The sequence below is a fragment of the Lepidochelys olivacea genome (genome assembly GCF_965140295.1).
Source record: "Lepidochelys olivacea isolate rLepOli2 genome assembly, chromosome: 2".
In the NCBI taxonomy this organism is placed as follows: Eukaryota; Metazoa; Chordata; order Testudines; family Cheloniidae; genus Lepidochelys; species Lepidochelys olivacea.
The window spans coordinates 84,196,053-84,216,827 of NC_140412.1; the positions used below are offsets into that span (position 1 = coordinate 84,196,053).

A 20,775-nucleotide genomic window follows, 5' to 3' on the forward strand; every position below is an offset into this window, starting at 1 on the left:
CTTTCCTCCCCCATTGTCTGCCACAGACAAGCCTACCATAAAGACTTTTATGAATTTTATTCAGCCCATCCACAATACCATGTTCTTCCTCAGGCATATTTTTCCAGGTCAGCAGGCATTGCCAGATTTTCCAGACAGTGGCTGCATGGGATTTCTTACATCCAACAGTTATATAATTTAATATTGAGACCTAGAGTTGAAGGACAATAGTAGCCAGCCCCCCATATAACACACCTATTGACTGAGGACCAAGGCAAAGAAGTATCTCCAATATTGAAAATACCTCTCTCAGTGAGGAAACGTAGAAGGTGCACAATCACCAACAGTGCTGTCTAGTGGTCAGGCAGTGGTTGGCAGGACATCTCCACCTTGAAGTAGAGCCCTGTCCTTCAGGCCCCTGCCTCAAGGGTTTCCAGTCTCCCCTTTAGCACAGGGGCTTTGAGGGCTGGGCCCTTGAACTGTCTTTTCTAGCTAGCCTCTGACCAGAGGTGAAGGCTCTTGTTATTGTATTGTCCTCTCAGATTGGGTAGAGGAGCCCAGGCCCCCCATCCCTACTGGGCTCCAGTCCAGGGCCCAATGGTGGGCAGCTCCACTCAACACCTTGGGGTGGCAAACTGCTATCCCTCAGACCACTTCCTACCCTAGTCTCCTTCAGCTTCCCAAAGTAACTCACTCCAATCAAGTCCCTGATCCACCCACTTCATGCCCTGCTTCTCCTTTGTGGGTTAGCTGAGGTCTGTGTTGTCAGGTCTGAGGCAGTGAGCTTCCGGACAGTACTTTCTGTGCTCAGAACAGCCACCTGCTCCCTTTTACTGCCCACCTCTGAGCTGCTCTTCTCCCCTTCTTAAAGCCCTGCCACCAGCTTGAGCAGGCTTTGCAGGTGTGTCAGAGTGGGGCTGCATGGAACCAGAGCTGCTCCTTAACCCCCTGCTCTCCAGTATGGGATCTGTATACCCCATCACAGGAAGTCATTTATTTCTTCCACTTAATGTGCTGAATGAATCTTCAGGCATGAAGTTAACTCTCTTCAAACCCCCACTTCAAAGGTTTCCCATTTACAGGAATACAGGGGGGAGGGGTAGTTTTGAGTGGTTTGAGCATTGGCCTGCTAAACCCAGGGTTGTGAATTCAATCCTTGAGGGCGCCATTTAGGGATTTGGGGCAAAAATTGGGGATTGGTCCTCTTTGAGCAGGGGGTTGGACTAGATGACCTCCTAAGGTCCCTTCCAATCCTGATATTCTATGAATTGATCAGATCTGGCAAGTCAGCTTCCCCGGGTAATTGGCTAGAAGCTAAGGAGCCAATCCTACAAGGTGCTGAACACATTATTATAGAATTGTAGTGGTGGAAGGGACCTTCAGAGATCAAGTCGGGCAGCCCCCTGCACTGAGACAGGACCAAGTAAACCCTGATCATCCCTGACAGGAATTTGTCCAACCTGTTCTTAAAAGCCTCCAATCATGGGGATTCCACAATCTCCCTTGGAAGTCAATTCCAGAACTTAACTACCCTTACAGTTTTTTAGATATTAGCAAAATCATTCAATCTCCCTTGTTGCCCCTTAGACTGATTATTTCTTTTCCTACCTTCAGTGGACATGAGGATCACCATCCTCTTTATACCAGCTCTTCATACAGTTGAAGACTTTTTCCAGGTCTCCCCTCAGTCTTCTTTTTTCAAGACTAAACATGACCCGTTTTTTCTAACCTTTCCTCACAGATCAGGTTTTCTAAGCCTTTTATCATGCTTGTTGCTCTCCTCTGGACTCCCTCCAATTTTTCCACATCTTTCCCAAATTGTGACGCCCAGAACTAGACTGAGTACCCCAGCTGAGGCCTCACCAATGCCAAATATAGTGGGACACTTACCTCCTGTGTCTTACATACATCACTCCTGTTAATACACCCCAGAATGATATTAGCCTCTTTTTGCAACTGCATCACATTGTTGATTCATGTTCAATTTGTGAGCCACTATAACCCCTAGATTGTTTTCAGAACTTCTACTACCAAGCCAGTTATTCCTCATTTTGTAGTTGTGCATTTGATTTTTTCCTTCCTATGGATAGTATTTTGCACATGTCTTTATTGAATTTCATCTTGTTGATTTCAGACCAGTTCCATAATTTGTCAAGGTCATTTTGAATTCTAATCCTCTCCCCCAGAATCTTTGCAACCCCATCCAGCTTGGTGTCATCTGTGTATTTTATAAGTTTTATAATCCACTAGGCCAGTAAACCCAGGAAGGAAATTAGGTTGGTTTGGCAAATTTGTTCTTGACAAATCCATGCTGGATATTTCATATAACCCTGTTATCCTACAGGTGCTTACAAATGATGTAATTTATGATGAATTTCATCAGGCCCTGCTGATGTGAATACATTGAACATATAAAATATTCTTTAATCTGTTCTTTCCCTATTTTGTCTTGCATTCCTTCCCCTTTGTTTTAAGTGCTTGGTCACCATCGACCTTTTTAGTGAAGACTGAAGCAAAATAGGCATTAAACACCTCAGGCTTCTTGATGTCATCTGTTATTAGCTCTCTTTCCCCAGTAAGTAAAGGACCACCTACACCTTCCTTTATCTTTCTATTGCTCCTAATGTATTTAAGGAACCTCTTCTTATTGCCTTCTTTGTCCCTTGCTATGCCTAAGTCATTTTGCGTGTTAGCCTTTCTGATTTTGTCCCTACATGCTTGTGCAATTCTTTTGTACTTCTCTGAGCAATTTGTCCATGTTTCCATTTTTTATAGGATTCTATTTTGATTTTCAGGTCTTTAAAGAGCTCCTGATGGAGCCATATTGGCCTCTTATTAGTCTTCCTATCTTTTCTTTGCATTGGAATAGTTTGCTGTTACACCCTTAATACTGAGTCCTTGAAACTGCCAGCTTTCCTGAATTCCTTTATCCATTAAATTTTCTCTTAGCTACCAGTTCTCTCAGTTTGTTAAAGTCTAAAGTCCATTATCCTTATTCTGCTTATCTCACACCTTCCTTTCCATAGAATCACGAAATGTATAATTTCATGATCACTTTCACCTTTAGATTTGCAACCAGTTCCTTCCTGTTAGTCAGAATCAAGTCTATAATGGCTGCCCCCCTAGTTACTTCCTCTACCTTATGAAAAAAAAATAGTCCTCACTACAGTCCAAGAACTTACTGGATATTCTGTGTTTTGCCATATTATTTTTCCAATATATGTCTGTGTAGCCAAAATCCCTCATTACTTACCAGTTTGTATTTTGGATATTTCTGTTATTTGTTCTAGAAATGCCTCAGCCACCTCCTCTTACCAATGTGGAGGTCTAAAGTAGACTCCTACTCATGACATCACCCCAATGTTTTCCTCTTTTATCTCTACCCAGAGACTTTCAACTGGTCTGTCATTCACATCTTTCTGGGTCTCAGAACAAGTGTATATATTCTTGATGTGTAGTGCAATATTTCCACCCCTTTTCCCCTGACTGTCCTGCCTGAATAAGCAACACCCCCTCTATACCAGTATTCCAGTAATGAGAGATTTATCCCACTAATCTATGGTGCCAGTTAAGTCAGACTTTAGCTTTTGAACTAATTCTTCCTATTTTCCATACTCCTTGCATTGTGTCTAGACCTCTAAGATATAGAGCAGGTTCCCCCACTGATTTTCCTCTTGTTGCCCCTATGACCTATTGGAATTTTCCATGTAACCTCTCTCCACCTCACAACTTGTAGCCCTTTGTTAAGGTCTCCTTTTTATGTTTACCTGTGGGTTTTTGTCATCTACCCTTTTTGAACCCAATTTAAAGCCTTCCTCACTAGTCAGTGTCCAAAGGTGCTCTTCCCCTTCCTGATCAGGTGGACCCCATCTCTCTCCCGCAGCCTTTCTGCCCAGAACACCATCCCATGGTCAAGGAAGCCAAAGCCCTCCCGCCGACAGCATCTGCACAGCCCTGAGTTCATCACCACGGATGCATCTGTCCCTGTCTGGGCCCTTACACTCAACCAGCAGGATGGACAAGAACAGAATCTGCACCCCCAACTCCCTCAGCTTTGCTCTCAGAGTCCTGTAGTCACTGCTGATCTGCTCAGGATCATGCCTAGTAGCATCATTAGTGCCCATATAAATGAGCAGCATGGGGCTGTGGTCAGAGGGACACTTGAGCCTTGGCAACCTTTCCATGACATCTCAGATATGGGCTCCAGGCAGTCAGCATACCTCCTGGGGGACATCACATCAGCTTGGCAAAAGGATGCCTTCATCCCCCTCAGAAGGGAGTCCCCAGTCATTTGTACTCTACATCTCTTCCTCTTGGGTGCGGTGGCCAGCCTTGGGGGCAGGTGGCTCTTCCTCCTCAGCCATTGGGTCTGCTGCTCACTTCCTATTGCCAATACAGCACACTGGTTCTTGACAGTGATGGACAGGGAACCTGGGTGGGGCGTAGAGCACTGTCTGTGTGTGAGAGCTGAGAGCACTCAGGCCCAATCCCGGGAGGCTGCTTGCTTCACAGTTTCAGGCTCCCTTGCACATGGGAGAACAGGCATAAGTCATACAGTGCCACATATGCTTGAAACAATATTAAATTACATGTTATGTCAAAACATTATGACATTTTGAGTCTAAGATTTTTGAGGGGTTCAGACCAATGATTGTACCAACTTAATTTAATCTGATCTTTCCCCTTCACTAGGACATTTCTGAAATGGAGAGCAGGAAGTAAGATGGCTGCTCTATCTACATGAAAAAAGTCTGGCTCAGACACCAAGCAAGACATCAGTAGAATCTGAGGCCTCCTAACTAGACTGTCAGGTGCTTATTGTGTTAGTGCATATGAATATAAATTCGTTTATCAGGCTAAGTTGTTCTGAGTGTTAGTCTTAGCAACTTTTGATTGACACATCTAATTCTTTTGCTGCTTGCATTGTTTGTTGCTCACTACTTACTGACACAAGGAACCAATAGAAGTACCATAGCTTTACTTAGGCACAGCTTGTTTGGAAAAAAACCTGCTAGCTCAGCCAGGTCCTAATCCTTTGAGATGCTTAGCACCTCCTCTGAAGGACACTACTCTCAATATTCAATAAAGCCAGAAAGTATTTAGTACCTTGGAGAACTGGGCCCCAAATACTGAGCTGACATTCCTGGAATTTCAAGCTTTTCCTCTATGCCTGATAATGTCACCGTTAGTGTTTCCTGGTGTTTCAAAGGGCCTTCCAAGGAAGGGAAAGGAATCTAGGAGTTTAAAGATAGCAGCACCCATGACCAGCTGATGAAGGGTATGAGTTTTATTCCTGATTGTCAGTACAAAACATTTAGCCTAAGTGTTTCATATGCCCTCAAAAGAAAGTGGCACTAATTTTTAAATTTAAAGGGTGAATACCACTTATCACCAGATACCAGCATCTGTTGAACAGCTAGGTTACATGCAGTAAACACAACACATTGGCTTCATTACTTGGGATGCTTTTGTAGGTGATATGCTAGATAGAGCAAGTCCACAATACAGTTCTGAAGTATTTTGTTATATAATGGCATCTGTGTTGTTAGTGGAGGTTAATAAAGAGGGGTAGAGGGTAGCAATTGGCTGTACATACATACTGTTAGTTTGAACAATATTTAAAGATGCGCACCAATGACATCAGGAATTACAGCAAGTATTCCAAACATGAACCTAACAACCAGCTTCCCCGTGTGTCATTTTCATATATCTTTAATTTCCATTTCTTTCACTGTTTTCATGTTATCAGAAAGGTGCTGATTGCAGATGAGACAATTCTTAGTGTCTGTATAAAGCAGTCTATTTCAGGGAATCACTGTAAGCTCATGAACACATACAGTATCATGTGTGACTGGGTGGCTCAGGCCAGGGATTTTGGTAGAGCCCAGGTGGTAAGTATTTCATTATCTGTCCATCTATAATATTGATTTAGTGGAAAAGCAAAATCAAAATCTCCAAGATATGATGGACTACATATTCAAAATTTTTCATTCCTCTGGTATGTAAAATGCAACAGTCAAGCTCGTGCATCTATTTTCCAACTCCAGTACAAAAAAGGGCGTAAAATACACAATTACTGATTGTATGTCTCTCATTTCAATACATTTCAGAAATGGATGGAAGGTGCTCAAAAGCAGGTAGGAGGTTAGGCATGCAAATGAAATATGCACAACTTTGTGAACAACTTTCATTGCATTCAAAACCCTCAAATAAACAAGAACAAGACGCTGTTTGGGGCTCTTTCCACATATTTATGGACACAGTCACCAGCCACCCTGGGAATATTTCCTTAGTCCCGAGGAGAGGAGAAAAGTCAAAGCTGGCTTCTGCCTGACTGTCCCTTTCTGACAAAAGGGTCACTTCAGATGAAGTTTCTCATCCTAGCATGAACAGCAACACAACATTTCATTCAACATGGCTTTAATTATCATACAGACACATTTTATAATATGATAAATTTGACCAGATCATTGAGCTGGAAGTAACTTATCAGACCTTCCAGGCTGTGTTATTAAAGGCAGCCCAGATAATTTTACTAAATTTGCAAACACATACCTAGAAGAATGCCCTTTTTAATTATTCTGTTTGTGGGGACTGAAACCCTCCACCACTGGCCTTTTTCAGACCTAGAACAAAGTCAACTCAAACTTTTAGAGCTTAGATTTTTTTCCCCTGAAGGCTTAAGGTTTGTGTGCATGCAGAACACACTGCCAGACTGATGCTACACATTTTTGTGCATGTTATTACAGTTTTGAACAATTGTCTGGATTTATCAAGGGATAGAGAGTAGATTTTTGGGCTGGAGGGGGTGGTCTGGGCAGTGTTTAATGAATAAATGCTCTTTCTGCAACTGAATAAATGCTCTTTCTGCAACTATCAGAAAATGCCAAAGGAGGAGTTTTAGCAAATGCTTACAGTGATAATTTCTGAACGATGTTATTTATAGTAAAAATGTGTATGGTATCAGTATATCTAAAGGAGCACCACAGGGATCTTCCTGGGTCTGGTGCCAGTCCACATTTTCACTAATGATTCGGATAACTGAGTGGAGATTACACTTATAAAATTTGTGGATGACAGCAAGCTGCGAGGGGTTGCAGTCATTTTGGAGGACAGGATTAAAATTCAAAATGACCTTGACAACTTGGAGAACTGGTGGTCTGAAATCATCAAGATGAAATTCAATAAAGACAAGTGCAAAATACTACACTCAGGAGGAAAAAAATGAAGTGCACAAACTATAAAATGGGGAATAACTAGCTAGATAGTAATACTGCAGAAAATGACCCCGAGCTTAAGAGTGAATCACAAATGGAATATGATCCAATAATGTGATGCAGCTGCAAAAAAAAAGACTAATATCATTCTTGGGTGTATTAACAGGAGTGTCATATGTAAGACACAGAAGGTGATTTTCCCACTCTACTTGGCACTGGTGAGGCCTCAGCTGGAGTACTGCGTCCAGTTTTGGGCACCACACTTTAGGAAAAGATGTGAACAAACTGGAGAGAGTCTAGAGAAGAGCAACAAAAATGATGAACATTTTAGAAAACTTGCCCTATGAGAAAAGGTTGAAAAAAACCCCAAAAAACTGGTCATGTTTAGTCTTGAAAAAAGAAGACTGAGGGGGGACCTGATAACAGCCTTCAACTATATTAAGGGCCATTATAAAGAGGCTGATCAGTTGTTCTCCTTGTCCACTGAAGGTCAGGCAAGAAATAATAGGCTTAATCTGCAACAAGGGAGATTTAGGCTGGATATTAGGGAAAGTGTTCTAACAATAAGGATAGTTAAGTCTTGCAATAGACTTCCATGGGAGCTTCCATGATTGGAAGGTCTGAAGAACAGGTGGACAAACACCTGTCAGGGATGGTCTAGGTATACTTGGTCCTGCTTCAGTGAAGGGGGCTGGAGTAGATGACCTCAGGAGGTCCCTTCCAGCTCTACATTTCTATGATTATTAAATGTAAAGTTTTGTCTATCTCAGGGTTCTGGTTTTCCATTGTAAGTTATTGATAGAGTTTTCATTTCAAGTTTGCAGTTGTAATAACTTCTATTGAAGATGGAAGAATAGGAACGTCATGGAAAAATCAACCACGTGTTGTGTTTGGTTCAGAACAAACCCATCATATCCGTCCCGCTATGGGCCCCATCAGTAAATAGCATTTTTCTCTATTTATGTATAAAATATAAATCAATATTTAGGAATTAGTCATTGAATGGATCCAGTTCAATTGTTCCTTTGCCACTCACCACAAAAAAACACTCTTTTTAAATGTAAGATCTATACCTTAAAAAAAAACGAAGTTTGCAGGTGCCATATTTCTGTATGATGTGGTCAGTTAGCGGCTCTCATTTTTGGAACAGAAGCTGATGGGTTTAATTCCTACCCCAAGAATGACACTATGGGCCTCATTCAGTTCCTGACATGTAAATTCTACCTAAGGTCTAATTTAGATACTTAGGTACTACATTGGTGCACCTATCCATGTCATTATTGTAAAATGAGTGAGAGCCTGTACAAGTGCATCAATGAGTAGGAGGGGCTTGATTTGCATAATGTGCCCATACAGAAGAGGCCATCCAGGGACCTTCCACTGTGTGAACCAGTAGTTGTTACGCAGTGACACCCAGAGAGCTATTGACAAGGTTAAAAAGAAGTTTATAAAGCCAAAGAATACAATTCTCATACTGGCCCCCATCAGTCATGCCTATTGTGGAGTCATAGGTCTATTGCTAACCAACTCGGAAAAAAGATTTTTCATACCATGTTGTTCATCTCTTGAGAGACCAGTGCTCAAATATATCCTGCTGAAAATGTGGATGTCTTAAGTAGTGCAAACTCTGTGCACTGCATGACAGCATGACACAAGAGTTAAACTGGGACATGAATACTTCAGACACTGAGCTTTTTCTTGCTTATGCACACATCGCTGCTGCACATGCACAACTGCCAGAAAGGAACATGCTCTGTTTGCATTAATCATGACTCATTCCTTGCTTGCATGCCCTGCCTCTTCCCCAAACACTGACAAAGGAGATTTATTCCTGTTACAGTAACAATGAACGATCCCAGTATGCAAGTCACACTTCAGATGGCCATGCTGCTTGCAACTATATCACTATTCCACCCTCTGTATGGCTGACAAATTGGTCCCTACAGGTGCCACATAGTATGCTTTTAGAAGTTCTATTGTTTGGATGGGATGTTGAAATGAAGTCCCTTCTTGCCCATCTCTGGTATGCTGTCTGGGTAGAAATTCAAGATCCCAAAGGACTTTTCAGAAAGAGGTTATACTTACCCTTTCTGACATTATGCCCCATATTCTTCATAGAAATATGCTTACACTATGAATATGGCATAACTAAGACATATTTTATGCAAGATGAGTCATGTGAGATATCATTGGAAAGGTTATGATCTTATTTGTATACATGTATCAATTTTGTATCTAAAGTTAGGACTATGAACTATGTAACAATTACAACTGTGTTTGCACCTGGGGACACCTACCAGACTGAATGCAATCAGCCTGGAATGGACAATTAGGGAGAACAATAGGACTTTGAAGATGCTAATCTCCCTGCTTCCGGAGAAGTTTCCTGTGATGCTGCTTTGACACTTCAGAGTCAGATAATCATGTCACCTGGTACTGGACACCTGGTACTGGACATCTAGTGTTTTTCAATTAAGAGGGAGTGGGGGGGTCAAACTGGGAAACAAAGGATTCTCGCCATATGTAAATCCTATTTATGGCTGGGGAGTAATCTTGGTTTGTTCCTCACTGAATTCCTATCCAAGATGACTGCTGAAAACATCTAAGAAACAAAGACAAACGGGAAACGGGGTGGGTCTGGGGGAGAGTACTGAACCTAGGCTGGGAATGGTCTGGCCCATGAAGGATATACCTGGAGTTTTAAACTGCAAACAAGAGCTGTCTGGCCACAAAGAAATTCTACAATTTGCTTAAAACAACATTTAGGATGAGAAATTACTATTTGTAGCCAGTTTCTTTAGTATATTGAACATAGTTTGCATTTGTTTTATTTGCTCAGTAATCTGCTTTGTTCTGTTTGCTAGCCCTTATAATCACTTAAAATCTACCTTTTGAAGTTGTTAAACTTGTTTTTTGTTTATTCCAAAAAACAGTTTGTGTAATTCATAACTGGGGGGAAGCTGTGCATATCTTCCTCCACACTGAGGGAGGGGGTGGATTTCATGAGCTTATGCTACATAGATTTCTGTGCAGTGCAAGACAATATAATTTTGAGTTTACATTCCAGAGGGCGTGTGCACTTGAGTGCTGGGAAATTCCTTAGCTGAAAGCCTTCCCATGCAGCACTGATTTCAGTATCAGTGTCATTCTGCAGCTGGGGGGAGGGTGTGTGTGTGTGCGTGTGCAGCAGGACAGAGGGAGGGGCCCAGGCTGGTGAATGGGTGGGCTCAGTGGAACCCCAATACATAGGTGGCACCCCGGAGGCAGGGGGGAAACCAGTCAGACCCTTCTTGCAACTTTTCAGATGCAGATGGCAGGACTGTTAATTCAACAAAAGGGGATAGACTTACATGGTCCTCCTCTTTATTCTATAATGTTAGCTCCATCTTTGGGCTTCTGTTATCAGCATGATTTCAGATTTTTCATGTCATCATTCATTCCAATTTCTTCTGTCTCCAAAAACTTCGCCACGGGTTCCATAACAAAGAATGATAAGTCCATCATCCTGGTTTTGAATTACCCAACAGCATGGAATAAACTGTATGGTGTATAACTTTGTATTGGATTTTGTACATGCAATCTGAGCATTATATATTTTATAATTTCTCAAACACGTTAAATTAAAATTCTCTTCCCCACACCTGTCACCCTGAAGTGGTGTGTACTGTGAACACAAACACAGGAATTGCCATACATACTGGGTCACACCTGGCATACACCTAGTCCAGAATCCTAATGCTGTCAGTGGCCAGCAGCAGGTGCGGTGAGAAAGGTGTAGGCAGATGTGGGATATTCTTCGCCCCACTTGGTCCTCATCCTGGTATGTAATAGTTAGACATTGCTTTAATCCATGAAGCATGAGGTTTAATATCCCTTCCAAAATTTTAACTTTGTGTTCAACTGAAATCAACACTTTTCTTTGTGGTGTAAGATTTGCCAGTATGATTTCAGAGTTGTTAAACATGTTTGTTTGAATAAATGTTGTTAACTTTATAAACAAAAAAAAAGCTAAAAAGAAAAACAGTTTATACTATAACTCCTCATGTGAGTTATTTTTCCCATATATTAAACAAGCCTTTGGCAAGTAAACTCAAAACCTGTGAAATTAGCTTACAGTGGAGTTCAGAGATGCTGAATTACTTCTTTGTAAATCAAAATTAAAGAAGCTAATCTAAAATGACACTACCATCTTAAAAAATTCTCTCTCTAGCTGAAAATGTTCACCTGTTCTTGTTAAAAGTGACACCTAATATTATAAGAGAGTAGGTTTTGTGTGTGTGCATACACACACACACACACACACACAAAGGAGTGAAATTCACTTCTGCAGAGGGTTCTGTATAAATTCCTTTGTGCCACTTAAGTGTCACTTTAAGGACATATAGGAGCTTGCCTGGGTTTGCTGCATGAGGCTGAACTGGAACATGAGTACACATTATATTGCATATTAATTTCTTTTTTATTCATTCTCCCATTTCTTTGTTCCAATTCTTGATTTTCTATTCACAGTTTCTAAGAAAACAAAACAGGACCGTTGACTGTAGAAGTTAGTAATTTATTGTAAAAGATAACTAAAGCAGGGACATGCACAGGAATAAAAATTTGGCTGCTTTTGGAGGGGCACTTTCTCTGCCTCCCACAGCCAGAGGAGCTGGCTCTCCCCTGTCCCCACCAGTCCCCCTTCCCTGTGGCCAGAGGAGCTGGCTTAGGGTTTCCAACCCTCCAGGATTGTCCTAGAGTCTCCAGGAATTAAAGATTAATCTTTAATTTAATATTATGCCATGTGTTGAAATCTCCAGGGATCCATCCAACGAAAATTGGCAACCCTAAGCTGGCTCTCCACCCTTCCTCCCCCTGCGGGCAGTGGAGCTCACTCTCCCCGTGCCCAATCTGGAGGAGTTTGTGCTCACACTGATTGGGGGAGCCTATGCCCCTGTTTGGCCCCCCAAGCACACCCCTGAACTAGAGAGATTGTCAGATGTATGCCTCTGAAAGAATGGCCTCCAAATTTCATTCATCCACTCTGTTCCTAAAGGAAAAGATGAAAATTCCTGAAATTCTGACAGGATAGGGTTAATGTTGATGGTAGTTTTCTAGAGGAAAACAATGGAGAGAGCAGTAGCGTGATCATAGAATCATAGAATATCAGCGTTGGAAGGGACCTCAGGAGGTCATCTAGTCCAACCCCCTGCTCAAAGAATGCCAATCCCCAACTAAATCATCCCAGCCAGGGCTTTGTCAAGCCTGACCTTAAAAACTTCTAAGGAAGGAGATTCCACCATCTCCCTAGGTAACACATTCCAGTGTTTCACCACCCTCCTAGTGAAAAAGTTTTTCCTAATATCCAACCTAAACCTCCCCCACTACAACTTGAGACCATTACTCCTTGTTCTGTCATCTGCTACCATGGAGAACAGTCTAGAGCCATCGTCTTTGGAACCCCCTTTCAGGTAGTTGAAAGCAGCTATCAAATCTCCCCTCATTCTTCTCTTCCACAGACTAAACAATCCCAGTTCCCTCAGCCTCTCCTCATAACACATGTGTTCCAGTCCCCTAATCATTTTTGTTGCCCTCCGCTGGACATTTTCCAATTTTACCACATCCTTCTTGTAGTGTGGGGCCCAAAACTGGACACAGTACTCCAGATGAGGCCTCACCAATGTCGAATAGAACGATCACATCCCTCGATCTGCTGGCAATGCCCCTACTTATACATCCCAAAATGCCATTGGCCTTCTTCGCAACAACGGCACACTGTTGACTCATATCCAGCTTCTCGTCCACTGTAACCCCTAGGTCCTTTTATGAAGAACTGCTGCCTAGCCATTCGGTCTCTGGTCTGTAGCGGTGCATGGGATTCTTCCATCCTAAGTGCAGGACTCTGCACTTGCCCTTGTTGAACCTCATCAGATTTCTTTTGGCTCAATCCTTTAATTTGTCTATATCCCTCTGTATCCTATCCCTACCCTCCAGCGTATCTACCTCTCCTCCCAGTTTAGTGTCATCTGCAAACTTGCTGAGGGTGCAATCCACACCATTCTCCAGATCATTTGTGAAGATATTGAACAAAACCGGCCCGACGACCGACCCTTGGGGCACTCCACTTGATACCGGCTTCCAACTAGACATGGAGCCATTGATCACTACCTGTTGAGCCCGACAATCTAGCCAACTTTCTATCCACATTATAATCCATTCATCCAGCCCATACTTCTTTAACTTGCTGGCAAGAATACTGTGGGAGACCGTGTCAAAAGCTTTGCTAAGGTCAAGGAACAACACGTCCACTGCTTTTCCCTCCTCCACAGAGCCAGTTATCTCGTCATAGAAGGCAATTAGATTAGTCAGGCATGACTTTCCCTTGGTGAATCCATGCTGACTGTTCCTGATCACTTTCCTCTCCTCTAAGTGCTTCAGAATTGATTCCTTGAGGACATGCTCCATGATTTTTCCAGGGACTGAGGTGAGGCTGACTGGCCTGTAGTTCCCAGAATCCTCCTTCTTCCCTTTTTTAAAGATGGGCACTACATTAGCCTTTTTCCAGTCGTCCGGGACTTCCCCTGATCACCATGAGTTTTCGAAGATAATGGCCAATGGCTCTGCAATCACATCTGCCAACTTCTTTAGCACTCTCGGATGCAACGCATCTGGCCCCATGGACTTGTGCTCGTCCAGCTTTTCTAAATAGTCCCGAACCACTTCTTTCTCCACAGAGGGCTGGTCACCTCCTCCCCATGCTGTGCTGCCCAGTGCAGTAATCTGGGAGCTGACCTTGTTCGTGAAGACAGAGGCAAAAAAAGCATTGAGTACATTAGTTTTTTCCACATCCTCCGTCACTAGGTTGCCTCCTTCATTCAGTAAGGGGCCCACACTTTCCTTGACTTTCTTCTTGTTGCTAACACACCTGAAGAAACCCTTCTTGTTACTCTTAACATCTCTTGCTAGCTGCAACTCCAGGTGTGATTTGGCCTTCCTGATTCACTCCTGTATGCCCGAGCAATAATTTTATATTCTTCCCTGGTTATTTGTCCAATCTTCCACTTCTTGTAACCTTCTTTTTTGTGTTTAAGATCAGCAAGGATTTCACTGTTAAGCCAAGCTAGTCACCTGCCATATTTACTATTCTTTCTACACATTGGGATGGTTTGTTCCTGTAACCTCAATAAGGATTCTTTAAAATACAGCCAGCTCTCCTGGACTCCTTTCCCCCTCATGTTATTCTCCCAGGGGATCCTGCCCATCAGTTCCCTAAGAGAGTCAAAGTCTGCTTTTCTGAAGTCCAGGGTCCATATTCTGCTGCTCTCCTTTCTTCCCTGTATCAGGATCCTGAACTCGACCATCTCATGGTCGCTGCCTCCCAGGTTCCCATTCACTTTTGCTTCCCCTACTAATTCTTCCCGGTTTGTGAGCATCAGGTCAAGAAGAGCTCTGCCCCTAGTTGGTTCCTCCAGCACTTGCACCAGAAAATTATCTGCTACACTTTTCAAAAACTCCCTGGATTGTCTGTGCACCACTGTATTGCTCTCCCAGCAGATATCAGGGTGATTGAAGTCTCCCATGAGAACCAGGGCCTGCAATCTAGTAACTTCCGTGAGTTGCCGGAAGAAAGCCTCGTCCACCTCATCTGCCTGGTCCGGTGGTCTACAGCAGACTCCCACCACGACATCACCCTTGTTGCTCACACTTCTAAACTTAATCCAGAGACTGTTAGGTTTTTCTGCAGTTTCATACCAGCACTCTGAGCTGTCATACTGCTCCCTTACATACAGTGCAACTCCTCCACCTTTTCTGCCCTGCCTGTCCTTCCTGAACAGTTTATATCCATCCATGACAGAACTCCAGTCATGTGAGTTATCCCACCAAGTCTCTGTAATTCCAATCACATCATAATTCCTTGACTGTGCCAGGACTTCCAGTTCTCTCTGCTTGTTTCCCAGGCTTCTTGCATTTGTGTATAGGCACTTGAGATAACTCGCTGATCGTCCCTCTCTCTCAGTATGAGGCAGGAGCCCTCCCCTCTCGCGCGCTCCTGCTCGTGCTTCCTCCTGGTATCCCACTTACCTCAGGGCTTTGGTCTCCTTCCCCCATCTGATATATGGATTAGATGACTTCAAAAGTAACTGCACACTGTGACTGACAAAAGCAGCAATGGTGACAAAGTAGGTTTCTTATGTACACTCTCACCACAGTAGTCAAAAGCAATGGAAAGCTGAGTCAGTAGATAGCTCACTCCTGGCAGTTTTCTTGCACATCTGCAGCAATCATTGAAAGGAAGTAAACAGCCTCAACCAACACTTGGTTGAAAAAGGACCTTTCCTTAACCTCCCTACAGCAACTTGTTCTTTGCTTAAAAACAAAGAAGAAAAATATACACAATTTTTTTAGTATCTTGAAGTAGGCCAGAGAATGCCCTCGTTGTTATTTAACATGTTTGTGGCTTAATATAGTTAGCTAATGTTTTGCCAATTGAAAAGACTGGTAACAACATAAATTATTTAAAATTAGCTTACAAGAGAGGGCGGGAGAGAAAGACTCAGGGGAAGTGGTGTGTGTCTATGTTGGTAGGGTGGGGCAATGTTTAGTCTATTTTTGAAAGGCTTTTCCCCAAAACACAAGGTTTCCCCCAGGACGTCTTCCTCCTCCATTGAACATCAATGAAATTGAGTGCAGAGAGTAACAAGGTTTATTAGTCTCCCTTCCCCTCATCCATTTACAACTTTACAGATCTGTTCTGTTTGCAGAATGAACTAATGGCAACAACAACCAAAACCCAACGTCACTTATAATACTCCCTTTTGCTGAACTCTTGAGAAGCAGTTTGGTCAAAACTTTGCTTGCCAAACAGTGACCAACAACTGTTCCCAGCTGCCAGCAATTACTCACTGTAAGCCTTTAAATACACTAAGCTTCTACCAGTGTTTTTCATGAAATCAACAGTGTTCTGGCTCTCTCTCACTTTTCAAAACATTTTATGTTCCAGAAAGAACAAACCCCACCTCCTCCCAAAAAGGTGGAGTCAATGGCAATTGAAATCAACAGCAGTTCTGCTACTGAGGCAATACCTGCCTCACTCAGAAAAACGAAGAACTAATATCACAGCTATGTACTATTCACAGTATTTCAGAGTAAAATAATAGCTCTTATATTAAGGACTCATGAAGGATCAATGCTATAGTGCTCCTTATTGTATCAAACACATTCTAGTGGAGGATGTAAGTCAGTAGCAGTAGGATTTCATTGAACAGCCTGGCATACGCACTTTCAACATCCACAGAACACAAATAACAAAAAGACTTAGTACTTGTACAGTGCTTTTCCTCCTCAAAGACCTTCATAAATACCTAATCCTCATGACACCCCGAAAGGTAAGAAAATGCCTATTATCCCCAATTTTACAGATGGGGAAACTGAGGCACAGACTTGTCCAAAGAGGGAATAAATATCACAGCCAGGATTTCCTGGACTTCCTGATTCCCAGTCAGGTGCTTAATCTACCAGTCCACACCTGTGCAGCTATGGTAAGTTACAGTGTCCAGGGCTGGGGCACGGGGTTGGGGCCCTGGAGGGAGTCAGGGGTGGAGGCTCCAGGCAGCGCTTACCTCAAGCAGCTCCCGGAAGCAGCAGCATGTCCCCCGTCCAGCTCCTATGCAGAGGTGTGGCCAGGTGACTCTGCGTGCTGCCTCATCCGCAGGCGCCACCCCTGCAGCTCCCACTGGCTGTGGTTCCCGGCTAATGAAAGCTTTAGGGGCGGTACTTGGGGCGGGGGCAGCATGTGGAGCCCCCTGGCTGCCCCTACACATAGGAGCTGGAGAGGGGACATACCAGCTGCTATCTGGGAGCCGTGTGGTGCGGAGGCTAGCAGGGAGCCTGCCAGCCTCACTGCATGGTGCCACCAACTGAACAGTCAACGGCCTGGTCAGACCAGTTGTTCCAGTCAAAAACCAGACACCTGGTCACCCTAAGGCAGGGATGGCCAACCTGAGCCTGAGAAAGAGCCAGAATTTACCAATGTACATGCCAAAGAGCCACAGTAATACGTCAGCCCCCCCATCCACGCCCCAGCTGCCAGTGTCTCCTGGCAGCCCAACAATCAGGGCCTACTCCCTCCTTCCCCCAATCAGCTGTTTCACGTGCACAGGAGGCCATTGGGGGTGGGGGAAGTGAGGGCATGGCAGACTCAGGGGAAGGGGCAGGGGCCTTGATGGAAGGGATGGAGTGGGGGGCAGGGCTTGGGGCAGAGTAGGGGGTTGAGCAGCGAGCACCCCCAACACACTGGAAAGTTAGCATCTATAGCTCCAGCCCCGGAATCAGTAGCTAGGTAAGGAACTGCATATTAACCTCTGAAGAGCCGCATGCGGCTCCGAAGCCACAGGTTGGCCATCCCTGGCCTAAGGAAACTCCATGCAAGCCTGGAACCAAGTGAGCTGTAGCTCACGAAAGCTTATGCTCAAATAAATTTGTTAGTCTCTAAAGTGCCACAAGTCCTCCTTTTCTTTTTGAGAAAAAGCACTGGAATTTTGTTTTGATTAAGGAGAGGTTAAGGTTATTTTCTAGAAATGGAACTAGTCTCTCTCTCGCGTTCCACACAGAACAAGAGCATGAGAAATGTCTTCCTACTACTAATACCATACTGCTTCCCCCTTTCTCCATGAGCAGTAATAAAAGCTGTTCTGGAAATATTCAGATGAGCTTTATGACATTCTTAAGAGAAGAAATGAATAATTTTGTTAGTGGCACACCATCCAAGGTAAAGGGGAAAAAAAGGAAACCGGTTAATACCTGTTATGTCACACAAGTGGGTTGTTACACAGACAGGATAACTTCACACTAAAACATTTAGTCATTCGTTGCAAAACCACACTGATGAGCACTGCATAGCAAACATGCAACCCAGAGGGCAACTGCTTTTATATTTAATTTTGAATTACTGCCTTTTTCATTAGAGGTGAGAGAAGTGTGGTTACACTCTCTCACGGTTTCTCAAGAATCCTATGCTATTCCAGGGTCTGATCCAGTGAAAATAAAATAAATAAATAAAATGTGCAGCCTTATGAACTTCCCAAGCCGCAGATGCTGGCCCTATGGTGAGCTGACCTCTCCAAAAAAGCTCAACAGCAGGGATCTGTGGAGGAGCTCCAGGGAAGAAGAGATTATGCAAATAAAATCCCCACCTCCCAAATATTGCAGTTCCTTATGCTACATATGTTCCTCTCCTCCACTCCTTTTGAGGCAGTAGGAATTAAATAAATAAATGTATTTGTTTTTAATTCAGTTATCCTTTTCCACTCGTGTTAACCAGGGGCAATGAAGGGGCTTTTGCTCCATATTGTGGGGATGAGTGAAGAGTGGACGCTTCCTGCTCCACACCTCCCCATCATCATTTGCTTGAGGTAAGAGAGAGGGAAATAAGGTGAGTTTTCAGACAGTCGCTTGTGCTTTTTCTTCCTGCTGACAGCTTCCAAACAGCAAGGCATCTTTATATGTGTCCCTTAAGAAATCTCACTATCAGTCATCTTGGACAGAGCTTTCCATGCATTTAGATGCAGTGGGCTCAGTGTTCTGACACTATCATTCCTGTGATCCCAACGGCAACCAGAACGTGGAATCTGATTGCTCTTGCCCTTGGGTGGCTATGGAATGCTTCCAAAGGTTGTTGCCAAGGAGGGAAAAGCTCCCTTGAGAATAGGGAACAGTCTCAGTGATTACTAGCACTCATTCAGAGTTGTGTGCACTGGGGATCAGTGCCATACAACAGGCATTTATAATGAACAAAGATCAAAGATCAAAGTGAGACAACTGATATTGTTAGGTTAATAAAAGAACACTCAACAGCATTGTTGTTTAAGTAGCAATTCATAAAATATCAAGTTGTACCACATTACATCAGAAGTAAACGATAAGGTGGTGATGAGAAATTGTTATTAAGACTTGTTTTTAAACTTCTAATGAGCACACTCCATGTACCTTTATTTCTGTCTTGTTCTCATGGCATTTGGTTTTTTGTGAGAAATGCAGGGGATGGAGGGAGGGGTTTCCGGCTAAATTGTCACCATGTCTTCCAAGAGTCCATAATAGTTTCCATTGTCCTATTCCTGAAAAGTAAGCTAGTCATTTACAGGCCTAAGGAAAGTATAATTGACAAGGAGAAATCCATGATGTATGATACTGTACCTTTTTCTTAACTGCCAGCAGATATTCATTTCTGCTAGAAGGCAAACTTCATATGGAACAGTTATGTAAACAAGTAAACAATAAAACAGGTAACATCACAGAAAGAAAATATATATTTACTTAAGTAACTCTGGACAGTTAGCTCAGGACTGTTTCTGAAGGATAAACTTACCAAAGATGTTTACCAGGCCTAAACATAACACCTGTTTCTGGTCCTATATTGTATATTTCCTTTGTACATCTGCATCAGCCCCGTGATGAGCTTGTTCCCATACTTTGTCTTACTGCTACCAGCAGAGGTGCTGGAATAATTTTTTATAGTGGAGGTGCTGAGAGCCACTGAACCCAACTGCAACCCCTGTATGTGATGGAAACCACTTCAAACTAGGGGTGCTGTTGCACCCCCTGGTTTGTAGCACCTATGGCTACCAGTAAGGGGTTTTGTAAGACCTGTTTGACTTCATGTGAGTAATAAGAAAGAGCAAAGTGAGAGATTTGTTGCTACTTACCAAACCTCTTGTAACCAAAGGACTGCACCTCCTCCTCTTCTGCAAAGTCGTCTACAGAAAGACAGATGCACAGATTTAGTACTAAAATTAGCTATGAAGGCACAGAAGTTTGAGTATACACAAAAGGTTACTGAACATTGTATTTGAAAGGTTAATTGGTTTTATCAATATTACTGCTTGCTGATATATGAAAATATCTCAAACTTTCCTCTTTCCCTATTAATCTTCCACCCAATCTTTGGCTACTGCATGATACTTGGATCCTTTTTTCTCTGAGTCACCAGCAGAAATCCAATTGATAAGTTATCATCATCTGATGGCTGTTCAGGGACTTTTATTAAATTGATTGCTGGTCTTAGTACAGATTTTAGCAGACAAATTCCTCATCACAACTGGCACTTAGTGCATCTGTGTTAGCAGTCTCAGCAAGGCAAAGGAATAAGTAGGCACAGAGACTGAACCACCTTTTAACCTGTACAGGGGAGCCCCCTCCAGGTCAGGGCAGAGGCACATTAGAAAGGTCTTTTGGGCGAGCTTACATTACTGCTTGCCTGTGCTGTGCTTTTCCTGTGAATAAAGAGAAGGCTTCAGTTGCTAGGGCTGTCAATCCATCACCTTTCATGAACACTAAATTTCCTTGAAGAGATAAACCTCATTCAGTCATGGGCAACAGAACTGACACGTTGGTCAAGTTCAAAAAGTTAGCAGAAATAAGAGTATTTAGTCCTTTTCATCTTGACTTGGGCACAGGGGGTAAGAGGTGGGTATTCAGGCCTTAGCTTGTCATTAATTTCATCTCTCTCCCCACTTCCTCCTGCCAGTAACAGCACAAAGGAAAGGATTATGACCAGCACAAACAAGCAATATCAGTACTTTAAAAAAAGAAAAGTATATAACAT

At 43.1% G+C, this 20,775-nt stretch overlaps 1 protein-coding gene across 1 annotated transcript in view; it reads right to left on the reverse strand.

Moving 5' to 3' along the window:
* COLEC12 (collectin subfamily member 12) overlaps positions 1–20,775 on the reverse strand; it is a 131,122-nt gene that overhangs the window by 95,533 nt on the left and 14,814 nt on the right. The window contains exon 2 of the mRNA XM_084621194.1: positions 19,877–19,927. Coding sequence (XP_084477320.1) covers positions 19,877–19,927 — 51 coding nt within the window. The remainder of the gene's footprint in view (positions 1–19,876; positions 19,928–20,775) is intronic.